The 20,524-nt window shown below is 56.1% G+C and overlaps 1 protein-coding gene across 10 annotated transcripts in view; it reads left to right on the top strand.

Annotated features, from left to right (window-relative positions):
- The window catches only part of DYSF (dysferlin), a 119,004-nt gene that overhangs the window by 29,489 nt on the left and 68,991 nt on the right, over positions 1-20,524 (top strand). For all 10 annotated transcript variants that reach the window (XM_064511681.1, XM_064511688.1, XM_064511684.1 and 7 more), the window contains 10 exons: positions 753-945; positions 1,364-1,519; positions 2,457-2,588; positions 2,848-3,014; positions 3,362-3,476; positions 3,958-4,063; positions 4,635-4,777; positions 5,614-5,787; positions 15,189-15,282; positions 15,701-15,778. In XM_064511681.1, the coding sequence (XP_064367751.1) occupies positions 753-945; positions 1,364-1,519; positions 2,457-2,588; positions 2,848-3,014; positions 3,362-3,476; positions 3,958-4,063; positions 4,635-4,777; positions 5,614-5,787; positions 15,189-15,282; positions 15,701-15,778 (1,358 nt within the window). The remainder of the gene's footprint in view (positions 1-752; positions 946-1,363; positions 1,520-2,456; positions 2,589-2,847; positions 3,015-3,361; positions 3,477-3,957; positions 4,064-4,634; positions 4,778-5,613; positions 5,788-15,188; positions 15,283-15,700; positions 15,779-20,524) is intronic.

Below are 20,524 nucleotides of genomic sequence, written 5' to 3'. Positions count from 1 at the left end.
CATCCGTGCGGGGTGGTAGGTTGGATGTTGGACCTAGGGGAGACCTGCTTGCTTAAACCGGCCTTCCCTGGGTGCTGCGTGGGGTTCGGCACCTGGAAAACGATGGGAGCACAGAAACTTCCTTGACTTTGGCTTTACTGGAGTTCACGAAAGCCAACACCCTCCCCATAGCGTTTACTAAATCAAGGGAGCGCGTATCCAGTTAGCAAATTGTCCATCCCCGTGTGCATTTACCCTTCCAATTTCACACTGTAGCAGCGAGGTGAGACGACAGGCTTGTTACTGCCCAGAGGAGATGGGAAATTGTGTACAGACCTTGTTTTATTTTAGCTGCGCTTTTGTTTCTGTTAAAATAGAGCTCCGACATTTATAATAGCAGCATTGCAAATTGCTGCGTTTTACATGAAGCCCCTAAACAGCTCAGCACAGCAAGGATCCTCCTGGACTTCCATAACGCTTACCCAGCAGCTTGAATTGATTTAAGTTAAAATACATGTGTGTGTGTAGTGTGTGTGTTGAGATGCGCAAGGCTCAGCCGTGGCTCTGCCTCGGCGCTCCCGGCCGAGCTGCGCGAAGGCTGCGAGTGTGGTTTGCAGCTCCTTGCGCTTGGCCCTTCCTAGTTCCCCAAATGCGTCTTTGGTGGCTTGTTAATTCTTCGTGAACTTGCTTAAAAGAAAAAAAAAACGGTGAAACCCCAAGAGAGGCCGAGCGTCCCGGTGGGCTGCTAACGGTGGCATCTCCGTTGCCCGCAGGCAGACGCTGCCCGACGTCGTGGGGAAGGCGGCCAGCACCCACCTGGACCAGCACCTGCACCGCTTTCGCAGCACCAACCTGGAGCAGATAGTGAAGGCGGCTCTGAAGATAAAGCACGACGACTCGAGCCTCTCCGCGGCGCTGGAGCAGGCGGAGGACTGGCTCGCCCGGCTGAAGGCCATGGCCGAGGAGGTAACGCTGGTGCCGTGCTGGTGCGAGGTGGGGGTTTGTCTCACGGGGATCTTTTTCTCCCTGACCCCATTGGGAAACGACGGCTCAATCCCCGGCCGCAGCTCGGAGCTGCGATTTAGGAGTCACCTCTTGGGGTGTTTGCAGGTGTCTCTGCTCCAGTGCTTGGTGCAGCATGACCCACGTCTCATAACCGAGGCTTTGAAATGCCGCTGGGTGAAGTAGTTAATAATAAGCGCAGGTTTTCCCCGTGGCTGCTGTGGAGCATCTCTCCAGCGGTTCCTGGGGCTGCTCGTCCTGTGCCGGGGAACGATGAGATCCCGCCGCACGGCTCGTTTTTCAGCCCGGCTTTCCACTGAATCCCCGTACGGGTCGGAGCGGGCCAAAAGCGGTAACGTTGGTCTGCAAATGTGTTTTCCAGCCCCAGAACAGCCTGCCAGACATAGTGATCTGGATGCTGCAGGGAGACAAGCGCGTGGCGTACGCCCGGGTGCCAGCCCACCAGGTCCTCTTCTCCAGGAACGTCGCCAACTGCTGCGGCAAGAACTGTGGGAAACTGCAGACGATATTTCTGAAAGTATGGTGGTTTTTCGTGGAGACGCGTGTGTGCACGGAGAGTTATTTTTAAGACATTTTTCCCTAAAAAAAAAGAGCGAGAAAATAGAGGAGGACCAGGGAAACCTGTAAAGGGTTGGCAGCGGGGTTTTGCTCCTCTTCCACGGAAAGGCCTGAGTTAGATCCCCATGAACATTTGATTATTTTCTGCCAGTGCCAGGGCAGCAGAGATGAACATGATTTGGCCAAGACAGTGCATTTTTCTTTTTTAGTTTTGATTTTTAATTTATTTTATGCTTTTTCAAAATTCCTGACCCTCTGCCACCCCAGGAAATTTAAGCCGTGGCCTTCTTTGCCAGGCACTTACAGCACTTCTCACATCTCAAATGATATTTCTCTGGCCTTTTGCTGCATGCCAGTTTGGGAGCAGACAATCAGTGCCGAACAAGCTTTAAAAAAATAAAATGAAAGAAAATAGACTGAATAAACCCCCAATATCCAAGCCCAGCTGGCAGCAAAAAAAGACCCAAAATATATTCTTTTTTTTTTTTTTCCTGCAACTTAGCTCTGGATGGAAAACGAGCATCACTTGGCAGGGGTGGGGGGGAAGAGTGAGGGAGGGAGAAGAAAAAGCAGCACGACATCTCCCTGTTTATTTTTTTTCTATTTTTGTTCAAGCATGTCGGCTGGTTTTGGCGTCTTAGCCTTGAAGGTCGCCTGACCGCTGGGCACACGCCGGTGCTGTGCTGGGGCTCGCGTGCAGGGGCGGGTGTCCCCCCTGCCTCCCCCGGGCTCGAGCAGGCCCCCATGCTGCGAGCCTCAGTTTCCCCACACCTCCGTGGCGGCAAAGGAGCGGGCGGGACGTGGCGGGACGTAGCGTGCCTCGAAGAAGGGCGTCTTTGCATTTACCAGCCCTTGGCAGGCTGCTCTTTTCCTTCACGGGGCTCTGGTTTTGGCAGTACCCGCAGGAGGAGGCGATGGGTCCCAGGATCCCTGCCCAGATCCGGGTCCAGCTCTGGTTCGGGCTGGCTGTGGACGAGAAGGAGTTTAACCAGTACGCCGAAGGGAAGCTCTCCGTCTTCGCCGAGACCGTGAGTTCCCCTCCCGGCGCGTCCCCCAGGCGCCTGCCCGGCTCTGCAGCCTGACGGGGTTTCTCTCTGCCTCGCGGGCTGGGTCTGGGGTTATGCTCTTCGCAGGAGGTGTATCCTCAGGATTGAACCCTCCAAGAGGGAAGGGGTTTTTCATGCGCCTTGCACTGATCTCAGAGTCTTTCGTATCTGATGATCTCTGTCCTGCTGCCTGGCTCACCTTGCTGCTCATGCAAAAATGTCTCTGCTATTCGTGTTCCAGTACGAGAACCAGACCAAACTGGCACTGGTCGGGAACTGGGGCACGACTGGCCTGACTTACCCCAAATACTCCGATGTCACCGGCAAGATCAAGCTGCCCAAGGACAGCTTCCGGCCCTCCGTGGGCTGGACCTGGGCTGGGGACTGGTTCATCTGCCCGGAGAAGACGTGAGTGAGGGCTTGCCGTGAGGCCCTGGGCATGGGTGGGCTGCGCTGTGTCCCCGGGTGTCCCAAAGGGCTGAGCAAATGCAGTGACCTGGTAGCGAGGGAACCCAAAAAAGGGGGCTGGAGGCCTGGCGCGTTGGGCAGGTGCAGTGCTGGCTCTGCCGACTGCCGCGTCCTTAACGCGCGATGGCATTAATGCAACGTGTGGTGCCCTGGTGCCTCCGCGCTGGACCATGACCCAGGGTGCTGGGTGCTGCACGGGTGTGAGATGGCAGCGTCTGGCCGAGAGGTAGGAGTGTGTGGGCAGGATGAGGCCCCTCTGAGGCGGCTGCGTGTCCCTGGGGCTGCAGGTTGCTGCATGACGCGGACGCTGGTCACCTGAGCTTTGTGGAGGAGGTGTTCGAGAACCAGGTCCGGCTGCCCGGGGGCCAGTGGATCCACATGACGGACGCCTACACGGACGTGGTAAGGACCGAGGGGCACCAGGAGGAGGTCTCACTACGGTCTCACCCGTAGCACAGCGTACTACGGGGTCATTGGGAAAAAGGGCAGGTTGTCAGCTAGCCAGCAGGTCCCTTTGCAGCTTGCAGGTCCTCTGCAGGGGAGGGATCAGGACCTCATTCATACTCCATCGGGAAGGCAGATGCCTCCTTGAGTGCAGCCCCAAAATGGCCTCGCCTAGAGCTGCTGCAGCACCTCTGGCTTGAGATGCTTCCCTAAAGCCCCAGGAGGTGCCGGGGTCAGCAAGGAGATGGGCTGTGCAAAGCCGCTTGCTGGCACTCGCCTCCAAGGGCTGCTCTGCAAACCGCCCTGGGAAGCTGATGCAGCACAGAGCAGGCAGAAGTGACCCTGGGGGTGCGAGGCCACCGCAAGCCCCGAAGGGGCTCAGGAAAGATGTGGGGACCTGCTGGGCATGATTTGATAAAAACACCACTGTGTCCCGCAGAACGGAGAGAAAGTGCTGCCTAAGGATGAGATCGAGTGTCCTCCAGGCTGGAAATGGGAAGACATAGAGTGGGACACCGACCTCAACAGAGCTGTGGATGAGAAAGGTACCAGCAAGTGGTTTTAGGCATCTGCACTGTTTCCATCCCCTTCACTCTGCCTGTCGTGGCATTTTCTTGCGTGGTCCCGTGCAGCAACGTGAACGATAACACAACGCTTTGTGGCCACGTGAGCCTCCCCGCTGGCTGCGGAGGTTGAGGCCGTGCCGTGGGGACACTCCTGCCCTTTTTCTGGCTCTGGTTGGGGCTGTGGGGTGGGGGCTGTGGGACACAAAGACACGTCCTTTTCACCGTGGGGGAAAAGCGAGGCTGTTCTTCAAGGAGACATTCAAGAAGAAAACATCAGGCCAGAGAGCATCTGAAATGGTCACAGTTTGACCGTTGGTCCAGGGTTGACACCTTGGCTCCATGACCTGGGCATCCCCAGAGTCTGTTAGCCAGCAGCGACAGCAGGTTGTTATCTCTGCGGACCAACAGGCTGGGAAAGTACAGTATATCCATGTCCTGGAGAACAGCCTTGGCTATTAAAACCGTTCCAACCTGGAGCGTACATAAAGAGAGGGAGGTCAAGCGGCAGCCGCTTGTCCCGCCTTCACCCAGGGGTTTCCTTCTCGCCCAGGCTGGGAATACGGCATCACCATCCCCCCGGACCGCAAGCCCAAGGCCTGGGTGCCTGCCGAGAAGATGTACCACACCAACCGGCGCCGGCGCTGGGTGCGTCTCCGCCGCCGGGACCTCACGCAGATGGAGGCCGTGAGGAAGGTGCGACGGGCCGGGGGACGTGGTGGGGCCGGGCTGGGCAGCTGGTCCGGGGATGCTCGCACGGCTGCGGTGTTGGGGGACTGAGTTCGCACCGGCCTGGGGCTCGTTGCTGGTGCCGGTCCCTGGTCCGTCCCCTGCCCGGCTTCCTCTAGGTGGTGCCATTGGACTGGAAATGCCACCGCGGCGCTGCCACTGTGTCTCCAACTGCCACCGTGTCCCCTGCCCTCCCTGGCAAATTTCCTCCCCCTTCGTCTTTCTCCAGACGGCTCTGGATGGAAACCACGGGGGACCTCTGCCACGCAGGGTCTGTGGGTGGGAAGGGCCCCAAGGGGCTGGAGACGGTTGGGAGAGCCGAGCAGAAACGCCCTGGCCTCGTAGTGTCCCTCAGCAGAGGGAAATGAGCAGTCTGGGGACGTCCCCGTCCGCCACCTCCCTCCAGGGAGGCCTGGAGAAAAAAGCCCCTTCGCCGGCTCGTGCCTCTTGGTCGCGGAGAGGAGGCTGCCCAGGTTTCCCAGGCTGGTGGCCGAGCTGGGCTGGCCCCAGGAGAGGTCAGAGATGGTGGCACGTGGGGACGCCCCATAGGGAAGGGGACGGTGCTGGTGTGGGCAGGATCCTGTCCTTCCTCCGCGTGGGCAGCCCCCAGCCCAGCAAGGCCCTGGGCGAAGTGGAATTCGCCCCAGGGCTCGGCTGAAGGACTAAATCCCAATTTAATCTAGCGAAGTCGGAAAGCCGGGAACTCCCCGCAGCATCCCACTGCGCTCTGCTCCTGGGGACTGCTGGGCGCCGTGGCTGCCGCTCCGGCTGCTTTCCCATGGCTCCGGCGTCTCTGCCCGCAGCACAAGCAGGAGGAGCTGGAAGGCGAGGGCTGGGAATACGCCTCGCTCTTCGGCTGGCGCTTCCACATGAAGTACCGCAAGACGGACAGCTTCCGCCGCCGCCGCTGGAGACGCCGGATGGAGCCATTGGAGCGCACCGGGGCTGCCGCCGTCTTCGCCTTGGAGGGGGCACTGGTAGGGTCCCGCGCTCGCATCCGCCGCCCCGGGGCGGGATGAGGCAGCCCAGAGGGGTTTCACCCCTTCCCGCAGACCAGCACCCTGTCCTGCGTTGTCACCCAGTCCAGCGGCTGCGGCCAGGCTGTCCCGCGGATCGGCCCCTTCCCGGGGCGGGTTGGTCACTGATTTACTCGGTTGTCCGTGTTTTCCCCTGCAATAACTACTCGAAGGGGCGAGAGCCGGTCAGGAATGCCCGCCAGCCCTGGGCTCATCATCCGCCCAATTCCCGTACCAGGGATCAGACTCGGAGAAAACCACGTTATCTGCTGCCTCGACCTTCCATTATTTGTTTAACTAATGCTCTGGCTTTCTTATTACACTCAATTTCATAATCATTCAGTTTTTCCAATAGCTAAATGAGAACCAACCACAGCAGCACAAAGACCCTATTATTGGTGTGTCCCCCCCCCCCCCCCCCGCCCCCGGCTTTTTCTTCTCCCTGCTCCGTGCTGTCCTTCCCTCCGTCTGATGTTTGAGATTAGCAGCGCCTCTCCGACGGGGCTTGGCCATGCCGGGGGTTTTGTGCGCGTGCGTCAGCCCAGAGATCGCGCCAGCCTTTGCCGAGGGGAGTCGTAACCGCTGCTCGCCCCGAGGAAACAAAAGCAGGCTGTGGCCAGGACGCCTGGGCTCTCCCCCGTGACTCGGCCCGCTTACGCTATGATTTTCGGCCAGACGCTTTGTCCCTCCATGTCTTGGCTCCACCCTTTGCACAGGCTGTTGAGGAGCCTGAGCTGATTATTTAGCTGGAAAACCCGACAGATTTCCCCTCCCAGGCTGTGGCTTTGTTCTGGCCAGCGCTAAGGATGGGATGTCTGTGAGCGGCCACCGAACGGTTGTCACTTGTCACCCGTTGCGGATGGGGTGGCTGGTGGTGCTCGCGTGGGACTAGCTCCGGTTGCTGCCGGCAGAGGCTGAGCTGTTTGGGGTGTCGGAGCTGCTTGCAAAATGCTCGTATGGCCCAGTCCCCTCTGTGCAAGGTGCTGGTGGCCCCGCTCGGGGGTCTCCCACTGCGGCACCCAGGTCAAGTGGCCGAAGGTGCAGCCTGGGACTGTAGTGAGCGGGGTCCCCGCCCCAGCCTGCTTTCCGCTGTCACCCAAATTCACTGTGCTCGGGCCGGGAGGTTTTACAGGGGACCCTAGCATCGGCTGTGCACTTGTTTCGTGTTCGTGAGCCTGTAAATGAAATGGGTTTGTGAGTTTGGCTGCTGTATGGGGGTGTCTGCTGTGGTACCCGGGGGGGTCTCCTACTTGCGGGTGCTGCAGGACCCACATGTGCAGGAGGAAAAGGGTGACGCCGTGCTGCAAAGGGGCAAAGCAAAGAGAAGGAAACCCATTAAAATCAGCCCAGTGGCAGCGAGCACGAAAGCAGCAGCCTGCTCCGTGCCGTTGGTCCCAGGACGGGGTGTCCCGGGGCGAAAGGAGCCGGCAGCATCCTCGAGGCTTGCAGCCGTGCGCGATGGCTGCCTGCGGCGAGGGCAGGAGCACCCACCGCCCCACCGCCGCGGCGCGGCTCTCGAGGGCTGTCGTTGCTGCTAGGCAGGGCCTGACCGACTCTGGTTACAGCAACGTGGCCGCAGACGGCTCCAGGTTTATTAAAGCACATCCCCAGCTATAAGCTAATGCGCCGCAGAAGCCAAAAACTGCTCCTGCCAGGGCTTCAGGCTGCCCCTGTGCTCACCTGCACCCGGCGTCCAGAAACGTTGGCCTGGGAACTGCTCCCTCCAACTTCAGCCCCCGAAAGCCTTCTAGGCCTGATGCGACCTGCTTTGCATGTTGTTTTTCAAGCATTTCGTACCCATGCTGATTGGTGCATCAGTGTCCAGTTCTTACTGGCCTCCCAAATCTCTCATTTGTTTTTATGCCAAGTTTAAGTCAATAACTTTTATTATTCTATCATGTAATAAATTTGGTATAATTTTTTTTGCTTAGTTCCTAACTGAAAACAATTCCAGCAAAAAATATATTCAGTCTGCCTTGCCTCGTCTTGCCTTCCCCCTTCCCCAGCAAGCGCTGCCCCTATTTAATGCTGTTGCTCCTATGTAGCATCCCCACTGCAGTGCAGACATCCAGTTCCCTTAGGCCAAGCAAATGTCTCAGACATAAATCTTCCTTGCTTAAATCTCAGCAAAGCACAGGAAAAGACAAGGTCACCGATGACAACAGTTATCGGAGAGCAGCAGGTCCTGTAGCTGTAGGACCGTGACAGTCCCGCAAGCTGGACCCTAATTTGGCAGGGTGACGCGGTGCTACCAGGTGGGAAGAGCAATAAATGTGACAACTGAAGGTGAATTGTGCTGAGGAGAGCTGTGGAAGGAGGAATCGCTGCAGGAATAACGGCTCGGGGCAGATGTCCCTGGCGAGGAGGTTGGCCTAGAGGGGCCAGTCGTGATTGCAGAATCTGTGCAATAGCCCTGGCTCCGGCGCAGCCGAAGCAGGTTGCTCCTGCTCAGCTTCTGCTCACACGTGGGAAGACAGTTACTTCCCAGCATCGCTCCTCTCTCTGGCGGGGCCTCCTGCGTATTTGTGCCCAGACATGTCTGGCAGTGCCCAGGGCGGGCACGGTCCTGCTTCTCGGAGTGGGGAGCCCAGCAGGTGACTTCCACCCGGCCTGGCGGCTGGCTCGGGGACGGGCTGCGCAGTGCACAGCGAGCTCTCCAAACCCTCGGGCTCGCCGCTCCGAATTCCCATCCGCAGTAGGTCATTCTGGCTCGCCTCGGTGCCCTCATATTTTGGGGTTACTGGCCACGTTCTCTGTGGTTGCTTGGTTTTCTGCAGATTGCTTTATAAATGATCTTGCCATACTTGCTGGTTTTGCAGATTCGTGCCTTTCCAGCTCTTCCCTCTTACTGGGTCTCTCGCTTGAATAACATATATTTTTCCAGGATGCTCCATCCCGCAGTAATACCTACATTGACACAGTGTCTCCCATCCCGACATCCCAGATCTCAGGCCGTGTGAAGGGTCGACCTTCCGTCCACCACAGCCCTGGAGATGGTGGGATGAGGTCATTGCCAAAAAGTCGCCTTGCAGCCTGGTTATAGTCCCTGGCCTTCTAAGGCAGGTCAGCAAACACAGGCAGTCGTTTGCGTCGCACGGCCCTCCACGTTTTGGAGCAAAGTCAAGCAGACGTAATTCCTGCTGGAGCTTTTTCATTGCCAGTGGGAGAGAGCTGGTCTGCGCAGGTTTGCAAGGGAGGGAGCCTCAAGGAGGAGGGATTTGGTGGGACACAGCAGGGCAGAAATAAGGATGGTAGGGTAAAATGGTACCAAGGAAGGGAAAACATGGGTGGACACTGAAGATGGGGAGTTGTTGTTTGTGGTACAGCCTCGCCAAGGGAAGTGGGTGTCCTGTTTTCTATCCAAGCCTGGGCAAATACCTCCCCCAGGGTAATTTTTCACCATATGTATTTTTCACGATTTTTTAACCCAGACAGAGGGAGGGAACTTTTGTAGGATGAGGTATTAGTAAAACAGGATCCAGGAAGGGGACTCAGACTGGGCAGCACCTAGAGTTCAAGCTGCTGCAGTCTGATCCAAGCCCAGTAAAGCAGAATCTCAGGAGAGGGAGCCCGAAGCATCCCCTAGCTTTGATTTTATGTAGGCCTCAGGCCAGGGCTGTTGCTGGCCAGCCACCAGTTCCTGGAGCCTCCTGAAGCCCCTGCTGTCTGCTCCATCTCATTCCTGTTATCTGCCGTGTTCCCCACGAAAGGCATTTGTGTAATTTTGTGGTTGTGGCATGGTTTGCCCGAAGCCCGTCCAACGAAGGAGCCGTATGGCGACGCAGGGAAACCAAAGCAGAGGGAGGATTAAAGTGCAGAGTCAGACGGAACAAGCCAACACCCCTCGTGCTAATTCCCTGAGCTATTTGAAAGGGTTGTTTTCCAACAGGAAGATAATACCAAACATGACCAGAAGGAATGTGTCTTGGATGCAAGAACGTGTGCATGATCCTTGGGGTTTCTGGGCCTCCGTCTTCTCTGAGGTGCAGCCGAGTCTGTTTGTCGCTGTGGCACTAGCAAGCTGCAAAATCATTGAATCACAAAGTCACAGAATGGTTAAGGCTGGAAGGGACCTCTGGAGATCATCTAGTCCCACCCCCCTGCTCTAACAGGGTCACCTAGAGCAGGTTGCCCAGGACTGTGTCCAGACAGCTTTTGGGTATCTCCAAGGAAGGAGACTCCACAACCTCTCTGGGCAACCTGTTTCGGTGCTCAGTCATTCTCTCAAAGAAGTTTTTCCTTATGTTCAGATGGAACTTCTCCTGTTTCAGTTCGTGCCCGTTGCCTCTTGTCCTGCCGCTGGGCACCACTGAAGAGTCTGGCCCCATCCTCTTTCCACCCTCCCTTCAGATATTTGTACACACTGATAAGATTCCTCCCTAAGTCTTCTCTTCTCCAGGCTGAATGGTCCCAGCTCTCTCAGCCTTTCCTCATACGAGAGGTGCTGCAGTCCCTTCGTCATCTTAGCAGCCCTTCTCTGAACTCACTCCGGTAGCTCCATGTCTCTCTTATATTGGCATTAAGACTAAAGACATCCTGAGCACCAAGAGCTGGGCGTGCTCAGGAAGGATGCTGGTCACCCAGCTGCTGATGGGGTTTGGTAGGAACCGGTGACCATTTCTCTGAGACTTCCTTGGCAAATCCCAGCGCAAAGGTGCCGCTGCTGTGAAGCTGCCCCTGCACACCTTGTATGAGGTCCGCACGAGGTGGAGAGCTTGGGAACAAGCTCTGAAAAGAGAGAACAAGTCTTTTTCTGGGCAAGGCCAGCTCAAGCCATGTTGGTCAGGGGCAGTGAGATGAGTAGGAAGGAACTTGCACAGAAAGAGAGCTTCCCCAGGGCTCCGGGGTTTCATTTCACAGCTGACACACTCCATCCTTCCTCGACTCCAAGCAGCTGGGAGCGGGGACCTCTTCTCCCCGGCCCCATTGCTCCTTCTTGCAGTGGGAGCAGCCTGAGAGCACTCCCGTTCCCCTGCTCCCGTGCCTCTCTGGTGCAGCGTTGGGCCGGGTGGCCCTGGCCGCTCGCGGGGCAGTGCTGGCTGAAGCCGGGTCCATCGCTCCTGCTGGCAGGGCTCAGTTTGCCACGTGGTGCCGGGGTTTTGCTGCCTCGGCATTTGGCTGCAGCCTGACGGATTTAGTCTTCCTGTTGGGACTGGCTGAACTGCCTCCGAAGTTGCTTCCCACTTGTGCAAAACAGTGATTCCTCCTCCCCTCTCCTGCCGCTTCCCCACCATAGACCCTCTGACCCCGAGGACCCCTCTGACCTTCCCCCCTGGGTGGAAGCAGACTCTTTTCTTACCAGGGCGCCCTGTTTTCTGAGCCGTCCTTGGGAGTTTTCCTGTGGCCACCCACGTCTTGGCACGCTGTCACCTTGCTCGCCAGGTTGCTCAGGGCAGGACTCCCAGACAGGGCCTACAGCCTGAGCTCTGCTCAGGAGGAGCCAGCGAGTGCTGGTTCCTCGCGGACGAAGCTCCCCTTCCTCCGGCCACCCTCTTTGCTTTTGCTGCGAGCACCTTGGCCTAGGTCTTGCCCGTGACTTGGCATCTTCTGTCGTGGCATAGACTGGGTGTGTGTCCCTTTCTGCCCTCGTTTCATAGCCAGGGACACAGGTTTTGCTCCCTCTGAGCTCTGGGGGTTACGCAGCCGTTCCCGCTGGGCTGGCGTTGCCGATGCTCTGCACAGACTGACAGTGGGAAGGGCTGGGGAGGACCTGGGGCCGTTGCTTTTGCTCCCTAACTGTGTGTCACTGAGCCTTTGACTCCAGCTTGGATCACTGGAAATCCTTCCCCTCTAACCGGCCCCAGCAGGATCCAAGGTGGAGGACTGTGCCCAGCTCTGAACACAGCTTTTCAACAGCGCAAATCAGCTGGAGGGAGTCCAGGGAAGACCAGTGAGACAGATCACAAGTTTAGGAAGCCTGGCTGTTTAATTAAGAGAGAACTTAGAGAGGGATGTGGCAGCAGTGCAAGTCTGTAAAAAGCTATTGCAGTTTCATAACAAGGGACACAGGTTTTGCTCCCTCTGAGCTCTGGAGGTTACCCAGCCATTCCCAGCAGTGCAAGTTTGTAAAAAGCTATTGCAGTAAAGAAAAAAGGGTAAGAGGACAAGAAGCTGCAGACCTGTAGTGTGGCAGAGGGAGCTGGATACAGGGGAAAGCTTCCAAGCAGTCAGGAGTGAAGCCCAGGAGCAGATGGTCTGAGAAGGGGAGGGAGATCCCTGCAAGTCTGCAAGAACAGATTAGACCATCATCTCTCAGGATGGGCTCAGAAGTTGATTAACTGTGGAAATGAGAAAGATGAAGGCTTTTTGCTCTTTTTTCCTATGATTCTGTGGCCAAGGTGGACTTGTAATAAAAGCTCACCAATGAGGTGGCAAAGACCAGCGAGCAACTAATACAGGACTGTCCTCTTCAGAGCATCGGCTAGAACATCCTTCAGCCTTGCTTTAAAGGTCTCTAGCCATGGCCACGCTCACAAAGTGTCTGGAGCTCATTGCTTCCTGTGGCAGGACAAAGTCAACTAATGGGAGCATGAGACCAAGAACTGAGTGGTGCAAAAGGCTTTTAGCACTCCCATCCCTACCTGAAGCCCTAAGCCAGCATAACAGCACTTTTTACAGAGCTGTGATATTGTTTCCAGCTGAGGTACTCCTCTCTTTTTGTCTGTACCTCATCTGTCCATCTGCCCATCCGCCCCATGTAAGCTGAGCACTCTTTCTTTCCCTAGTATTTGGTGACTTGGCCATCATCTCCGTCATATCTGCCTGTTCCTGTATTACTTCTCTTTGACGATGTGTCCCAGCCTTTCTGAGAACTGCTGTTTAGTCACTAACTCATCCCTGGAGTTTATTAAGAGAGAGGGGCTGAAGGCCGCAGCATGGCTCCCGGATACTACTGTGTCCTTTGCAAGATGTCTGGGAGCCCCAGAGGTCAGCTCTGCGGCTCGAGGCCGTCTCTAGTTTCTAATGGAAATCCCAATATTTCTCTCCACTAGCTGTTAACAACCCCTCTCTCACCCCTGCAAACCCAGCCACAGCCTGATTTCTTCTGATTCTCCCCCTAAAATCAGCTGAGGGAAACCTTTGGCCAGGGGAGGATTTTGGGTTTTCCATACCAGGCTGGAAAATCTTGCCTCTTTCTGCCAGCTAAGGTAATCCACACTTCTGCTTTGGCTTTGGCCCCGCACCAGGCGTGACTAAACCAACACAGCCGCTCCCCAGGTCGGAGGAGAAGGGGGAAATGAGTTAAACAAGGTGGAGGAGCTGCCAGTGTCAGTGTGCCTGGCTAGCGCGATGCCATCATGCTCCTGTGCTGGTAGGGCAGCCCCACCAAGGCTGAGGCTAAAGAGGTTGCGACTTGCCATCTCTGTAGCCAGGCTGGGCTTAAGTATCTGGAGTACTCGTGCTGTGGCCTTTTTTGTGCCTGAACTACCAAGCAGTTGCACCGTGCACACGGGTTCCTGTGCGAAGCTCTCAGAGGGGAAAGCCCAGATGAGGAAGGTGGTGGGGTGTCACCAAAGCAAGGATGCCTCTTGCCCACGATGCTGCCGTGCCCAAGGTGCACGGCTCTTAGGTTACAGCAGGCACCGTGCATGGCCTCCCGTTGCATGACCAACGTTGTGTGACCGTTGTGTGGACTCCCATTGCATGACCAACGTTGTGTGACCGTTGTGTGGACTCCCATTGCATGACCAACATTGTGTGACCGTTGTGTGGACTCCCATTGCATGACCGACAGGACAAAGGGAGGAGATCTTGGGAGGTGGTTTATTCCGTGTGTAGACCTAAAAAGTCAAATCATATAAGTAAGATCCTTTTCCACGCTTGCCCTCTCCAAGACTTGCTTTGCAGGCTTTAGCTGCTAAAGGGTTTCTGCTTGTTGCCAGTGATTTGGGAGAGGTTGTTGATATCAGCTTCAGGGAATTTGGATTAAGCCCACGATCAAAGAGGACAGTGTTTCAGGGCGTGAGGACCCCCCCTTCCTCCCTCCCTTCCCCATGCTGGATGCACCTAGGGAGACACGAAGCCCTTGCTGGGGATTCCCTGCTGTCCTCTTGGCTCCTGGCCTCCTCCATTTGCTCCTCTCCAGGCTGGAAGAGGGATGTGGCCGGGGGGAGACGGGGAGGACTGGTGGCTGCTCTGCCCCCCGGCACAGCCGCGAGACAGTGCCGAGCACCTCGGGGAGGTCTTCGCCGTGTGATGTTTCCAGACTGCGGGCTGCGTGCCAGGCAGGGCTGGCCGTTTGGTGGAAAGGTCATAAAAATAACTGAGGAGCTATTCAGCTCCCCGCGCATTCCTGAGACGCAGGCCAGGGCTCTGCCTTCTTCTGGAGGAGAAGGGAGCCCGGGCCCTGGGGAAGGAGGGAGGCTTTGGGGAGGGGGAGAGGGAGGAAAGAAACGGGAACTTTGGAGGTAGCCTTTAAAAAACTCGACATGACCTAATTGTTGTAAATAGAGTGCACCGCAAACCCCAGGGCTTCCTCTGCAGACAATGTCACGGTAATTGCTATTCCTGCCGTGGAGCGTTTTGGAAAGGCAAAAGGGCTCTTCAGACCACCTAAGTGCTGGACACTTTTTTGGGACTGAGCAGCTCAGGGCTCTGGAAATTCCATCCCAGACCTGTTTTTTCCCTTCCCGTCCTGTCCCTTCCCATGCCTTCCCTGTCTTTTTTTTTTAAATGCCCTCTCTTTTTAAATACTCTCCCTAACATTTGATAATTGAAAATATTTAAAGATCAGATTTACGCTAGCCAGGAAGTTATCTTTATGCTCCTTTTCCTGCAACTAAATATTTCAAGTCAAATATGGCAATTAGGAGGTGATAAAAGGCCTCTCGCACGCGGAAACAAGAAGAGGAAAGAGCATTGGCCAAGGTCGGATGAGACTCCTTTCCAGCAGCAAATGGAGTGTTTCACTGCATTTGACACCATCTGTATCACTGTTAACAAAGTTTATACTCCATTAATTTTACTCATGGAGGGACTTGGTGAAATTGCTGTAACTGCTAACTAACTGCTAGGAGGCTGCGGCTGCTGGAAGCCCAAAGCCCTCTTGGACGCCCGCAGGAAAGGTGTCCTTGGAGTCAGACAAGGCGATACGTCCTTCTCCTGTAGTCGAACCTCTTTGCTCCCAGTAAACCCAGAGACTCCAGCCCGGTGCCCTGTGGGACGCTCAGCCCCAAGCCCTGCTGGTGCGCGCTGTTCCCCTTGGCCCTTGCCATGTAGCCGGGCAGCTTAGCACCACTGCGAAGCTGTGGGGAGCCCCAGCTGCTGGTGGCAGTTCTGGTTGCTCCTGGGAGAGCAGCGAGGGACCCTGGGCCACACAAGGGGCCCTGACCTGACTGATGCCGTGTTCCTTTCTCTTGCAGGGCGGAGTGACAGATGACAAGAGCGACGATGGCAAGTCTGTCTCTACCCTGAGTTTTGGTGTCAACAGACCCACTATTTCCTGCATTTTTGACTGTAAGTCTCTGCAGGGAGGGTGAAATCCCCACGTAGCGTGTCCTGGTGTTGCAGTCGTGGGGTCTCCACTGTGGGACCCCTTGGCTGAACATTTCCCATCCTTTTCCTCTCTCTTACCATGAGTGCAGGTGGGTGGGAGGAGGGGGGTGGACAAGGACGGGGCACGGTTTGTTCTCCTGGGAATTATCGGCACGCTCAGGGCGCTGGGCTTTGCCAGGAAGGTAGGAACTATCAGCGTGGGGAGGATTAAGCCAAGCTCCCCTTGGACACTAGCATGGTGGTGGTGGATAAAAATCCACGTACTGATGTGCAAGGAACTATTCCACACTGGTGCCCTGGACTCTGCCCAAGGCCTGAAGCTCTTGTGCTGGTCAATAAGTCAAGATCCTGCTTAACTGTTTCTGTTTCCAAAATACAGATGGGAACAGATATCACCTCCGCTGCTATATGTACCAAGCTCGGGATCTGATTGCCATGGATAAGGACAGCTTTTCAGGTAAGCACCGACGCCTGCATAGGCGTGTGTTTGCAGTAGATGAGTGCTGTGGTGAATGCCAGGGAGTGGAGGGGTCTGTAAAGCAAATTTCTGGGCTTCTGGGGTATTTATTATTGTGAAATGAGGGATGTTCTGTATCGGTACCAGAAAAGAGACGTGAGGGTTTTCCCGAGGAAGCCAGTCGAGTAGCTCAGTTCCTATCAGCAAAAGAACCAGAGTTTCAAGAAACTCTTATGTGAGAAACCAAGCAGAAACCACAAGTTACCCAGGTCAGTCGTGAGTCAGAGGCTGTTTGCTTTACTAATAGCTCCTTCTCCCAGACCTGAGGTGACGCTGAAAGCCAGCGGCAAGGCTGGGTAGTGGACGGCTCGGGGGCACGACAAATGAAAACAAGACGAAGGGCAGGGATGTTTACAGTGGCCGAGTGCCCCGTTCTGGTCTCTCCTGTGCAGCCTGCGAGCTGCGTGAACGCGGAGCGGATGGAGGGCTCTGGGCTGATGCTGCGATGGTGCCGAGCGGGGCAGAGCCCTAGTCTGCTGCCTGCGATGTGCTGGGAAGATGAACACGGGTGTAATTAGTGCCTCTGGACACACAGGCACCGTCTCCTGTGACCTCATGAAGGTTTTATTTGGGCGCATGTGCAAAGCATCCAGCTTTTTTTGAACCTGGTTGAATCCTGGGGGGGTTCTTGCCTGGCCTTACGTGGCAAGACCAGGGCAGGGGGATGCGAGTCCTGCTTTTAGGGATTGTGGAGGGGATTTGTGTGGTTTGGGGAAGAGATCAGGAGGGAGGCTGCCCCGATCCTGTGGCCACTTGTGGGAAGGGGATGTCCCATGGTCAGCAGCAGGGTTGGGGAGCTCATCTCTGGCAGGGAAAGCTCTTCAGGAAACCTCATCTTCTCTGGACAAGTCCTTGTGATGCCAAAGCCCTTATGGTGGCAAAACACCTTCCAAATCCTCCTCCTACTAGGCACATCCTGGGCTGCGTCAGCCCCTGAGCACCTCGGGGTGCATGAAGCCACGAGCTGGTGGTTTCTGGCAGCAGTGCGAAGCAAGGTTCGGGATGAGGGATGGCAGGACGGCGCCCCGAGGTCGCTCCTTCTTGACCTTGTAGGACATTGCCTGGCACACCAGTGTCTCCAAGCTGTGGCAGACAGGTCCCTTTGCTTGGGAGAGTGTCCCACCGGGTACCAAGGATGACCTGTGCGCTGGCACGTTGTTCTGTCCGCACCACGTAGCATCGCTTCAGCGATGCCGGGATGACGGCTCGCTTGAGGGGTCAGCGCGTGTGGGACAGGTTCGTGTCGAGCCTGGCAGCCGAGGGTTTTCGGATTGCTGCCGTTTGGGACGAGGGCTCCCAGCAGCTGCCGTTGCAGCCCGAGTCACGGTGATAACCTCTCCGGAGAGGTGCTGGGTCCATTTGGTTTATTTATCACGTGGGAGCTGCAAGGGGATTCAGTGTCTCGGCTTTTCCTCTCCTCCTGGCAAACCTTTCTCTTGTTCCTTTTCTGTTTGCTCAGCGGAGCCGAGGGAGTTTTGAAAGGGAATTCCTCCTCCGAGTCTGGCCCGGGAACTTTTATGTTAACAAAACACTGGGGAACGCACAAAATCAGCGCGTGCTGAAACGGGATGAAGAAAGAACATAAGAGCATCATTCTTTCCATTGCCTGCTTTACGCCCCTCTTCCCCCAGCCTGCCCTCCTCTTCCCTCCCCCTTCTCTTCTTCCTCACCGCAAAACGAGCCAGGAGTTCATGGTCCCGGGCTCGCCGCGAGCCGAGGGGCCGTTCCCAACAGGGAGACTCTCGCTCGCGCTCTGTTTATTGTGAATGAAAGAATTGATTGAAAAACGGGCTGGAAAAGAAAATACTTGACAGTGGCAAATCTGTAAAATGGTTCATATTTATTTTCACTGCCAAACATTAAATTAGGGCAGCTTCTCCGTTATCCACCCTGGAAACTTTGCGAGGGGGCTGGGAATCAAAGGCTAGGGGTGTTTTCCTTAATGGAGCTGACACCTGAACCGTGCTTCCTTGTGACCGAATTGTAAAAAATGCCCCTTTGTGAAAAAAATCTAGTCCCAGGTGAAGAAAAGGGTGTTTTGTGGTTTGAGTGAGGAGCTTTTCCATGGTGCTAAGCGTGTCTCCAGCACAGCTGATAACTCCAACGTGGGTTGAAGCAGCCCAGTGCTTCCCCTTGCGAGTACCTGTTTTCAGTCGTTTAGAAAACTGCCACATTTAACCGATGCAGTGGATGTCGTCTGTGCTAAGTGTCTCCCACAGGCTGCATTTGGCTTGTGGCATTGGGGGAGATGTTTCCGCAAAGAAAGCTCACGTATTCTTGCTTAGGAAACCGGGTTAGAAGAAGACACCTCACGTTGTCCATTCGGCTGTTGCGTGATTGCTCAGCGATGAAGGTTTGGTTTTAGGAGCGTGTCATTTGTAGCAGAGATGGACGTATGGCCGTGGGAGCTGGAGGGAGGTGCTGAGCATGGTCCTCCCTTCCCACGTGGCCACCGCAAGGGGCAGGACCCTGTCCCACGTGGACGGTCCGGGCGCCCCAGACACCCGAGCTGGAGCAGACCCCTCTCTGAGGGCTGTGACACCCCGTGGGCGTTTTTCCGCTCACCGGCAGCTTTTCACGGCCCTTTCTTAGCTCTCAGAGCAGAGTTTTGCGTGGTGCTCCTTGGGCACGGCTCTTTGGTCCTTGTGACTGATGCTGCCTCTACTGCCCATGCCGGTTAATGCTCAGGAGTGTCATTTTCAGGTGGAAAATCAGGAAAATGGGGATGTTGCTACTCCCTCCTGATTTGGAGCGGGAGCTGGGGCAATGTGAAAAGGCCGTTTGGGAAGCTGGAGGTGATGCTGGCTTGTAGCGGGAGCAGTGGCACGAGCGGCTGCTGGAGTCGGTGAATGTTGGTTTGCTGCTCTGCACGGGAGCAGCCAGGGCCGTCGCTGGGAGACGGGGCTGCATCTGGGATGCCGGCAGGTCCTGGCATCCCTGGAGCACCTGGCGAGCCCCCAGTGGCCCCATTCCCCTTGCAGCCGTGCCCACGAAGTGGAGGACGCGAGGGCTGGGTGGGCGGACGAGCCCGGAGCGGTGCGGAGCACCCAAGCAACGCCCCGGCGTCGGCATCCAGCGCGGTCCCTGCTCGCCGCTGCCTCCACAATGGGTTTGTTGTTGGAAGCGGTGGGGACAGGGGTGATCTCATGGCCCCGATTGGCGGAGCGGGGAGGGGAGTCCCTTCCTTCGGAAAAACCCAGCCAAGGACAACACGAGCAACAACATGTTACAATGTGGAATTGTGATCTCCGCTGCCTTAACAAAGCATAAAGGAGTTCATTAAGGGGACTTTACACAGTTATAAAAATAAACCTTCTGTGCACACGAGGGTCTAAACAAAGGGGCTTTATAGAGGCCTCCTTTAAAAAGAAGAAGAAGAAAAAAACTGAAAAAGCAAATCTAAATCCATGGTTTTTTTGTTTATTGTAACGCATTCTGCTTTCCTCTTACTGGAAAAAAGCACGTAAGTGGAAAAGGTTCTTCCCAGCGTGAATAGTGCTCTCTGCAGCCGATCCCCTCGCAAACAGCCCTGGCTCATTAAACACGTCTGCTTCAGCCCGGACGCCAAGAAAGAAAATAACCTCCCCTTGCTGCCCCGACCCCTGGGAGAGGGGAGGGAGCCTGGAGCCTCCCTGCCCAGCCAGGCCCCGTTTCGGGTGGCAGGGGGATGCCCCTCCATGCCCGGGGTAGGCAGGATTCACTTTTTTCCCAGTATAAAGCCGTCCATGCTCCCAGCCTTCGGCAGCTCTGTGGGGGCTGGCTCTGGGGTGACCCAGCTGATGCCCCAGTGGGCACTGGTGGACCTGAACATCTGGCACATCGGCATCTTGCGATGGCACGGCATGCTGGACACCAGGCAGAGGAGGTGGCACATGTCCTTCTGATGAGGCCGTGATGCCTCCTATTACCATGGAGTTTGGGATTTGTAGGTAATCAGAGCTCAGGGCCTGCTGGGGACCAGGCAGATGAGATACAGCAATTGCGGCATGCCGATCCCAGTAAGTGGACCAGTAAGGTCCAGCAAGGACCAGTAGATGCCACCAGGTAATAAAAGGTGTTTAGTCTTTGCAGGGTCTTACGATATCCCACGACGTGTTTTGAGCCCCTCAAGCAGCCCTTGACGTGAGTTCTGCCATCTGCCTGTCCTTCCTCCGAGTGCCGCCGGAGCAGGCGGGATCCCGGCTGCCGGCTCTTTGACATTGTTTGGGAGGGAAGGTGTTAGAGAGGAATCGGATTTCGTGTTTCTGCTGTTAATTGATTTCAGGCTTCCTGTGTTAATTGCCTTGCTTATTAAAGGAGGCCACTGCTCACTGTTTGCTTCTGCCTCACAGTGAGAAACCTCTGGGTTTGTGCCAAGTTAGGGGTGAGATACCTTGGGCCCGACTCGGTGCCTAACTACAGGGTCTAATGAGGCAGCCTGGAGTACCTGGGACATCTGCACAGGGCTGGCAGATACGACACTCCAACCCTATGGGGACCCTGAGCCATCTGGTGTGGCAGCTGGAGGCCAGGTGGCATAACTGGGAGTGCTGGCAACCAGCAGCCCTCCCCAAGACCTGGAGGCTGCTGAAGTTCCCGTGGAGGGGCTGAGAGATGAGGACACCGACTGGCTGCTGGCAGCGCGTTTGGCTCCTGAGCCTTGCGGAATGGCCAAAGATCCCAGGAAGGAGGCAGTAACGTCGCAGC

Source organism: Dromaius novaehollandiae, chromosome 4, assembly GCF_036370855.1.
Source record: "Dromaius novaehollandiae isolate bDroNov1 chromosome 4, bDroNov1.hap1, whole genome shotgun sequence".
In the NCBI taxonomy this organism is placed as follows: Eukaryota; Metazoa; Chordata; class Aves; order Casuariiformes; family Dromaiidae; genus Dromaius; species Dromaius novaehollandiae.
The sequence above is the reverse complement of the archived record's forward strand: the minus strand, read 5'-3'. Positions and strand labels throughout refer to the sequence as shown.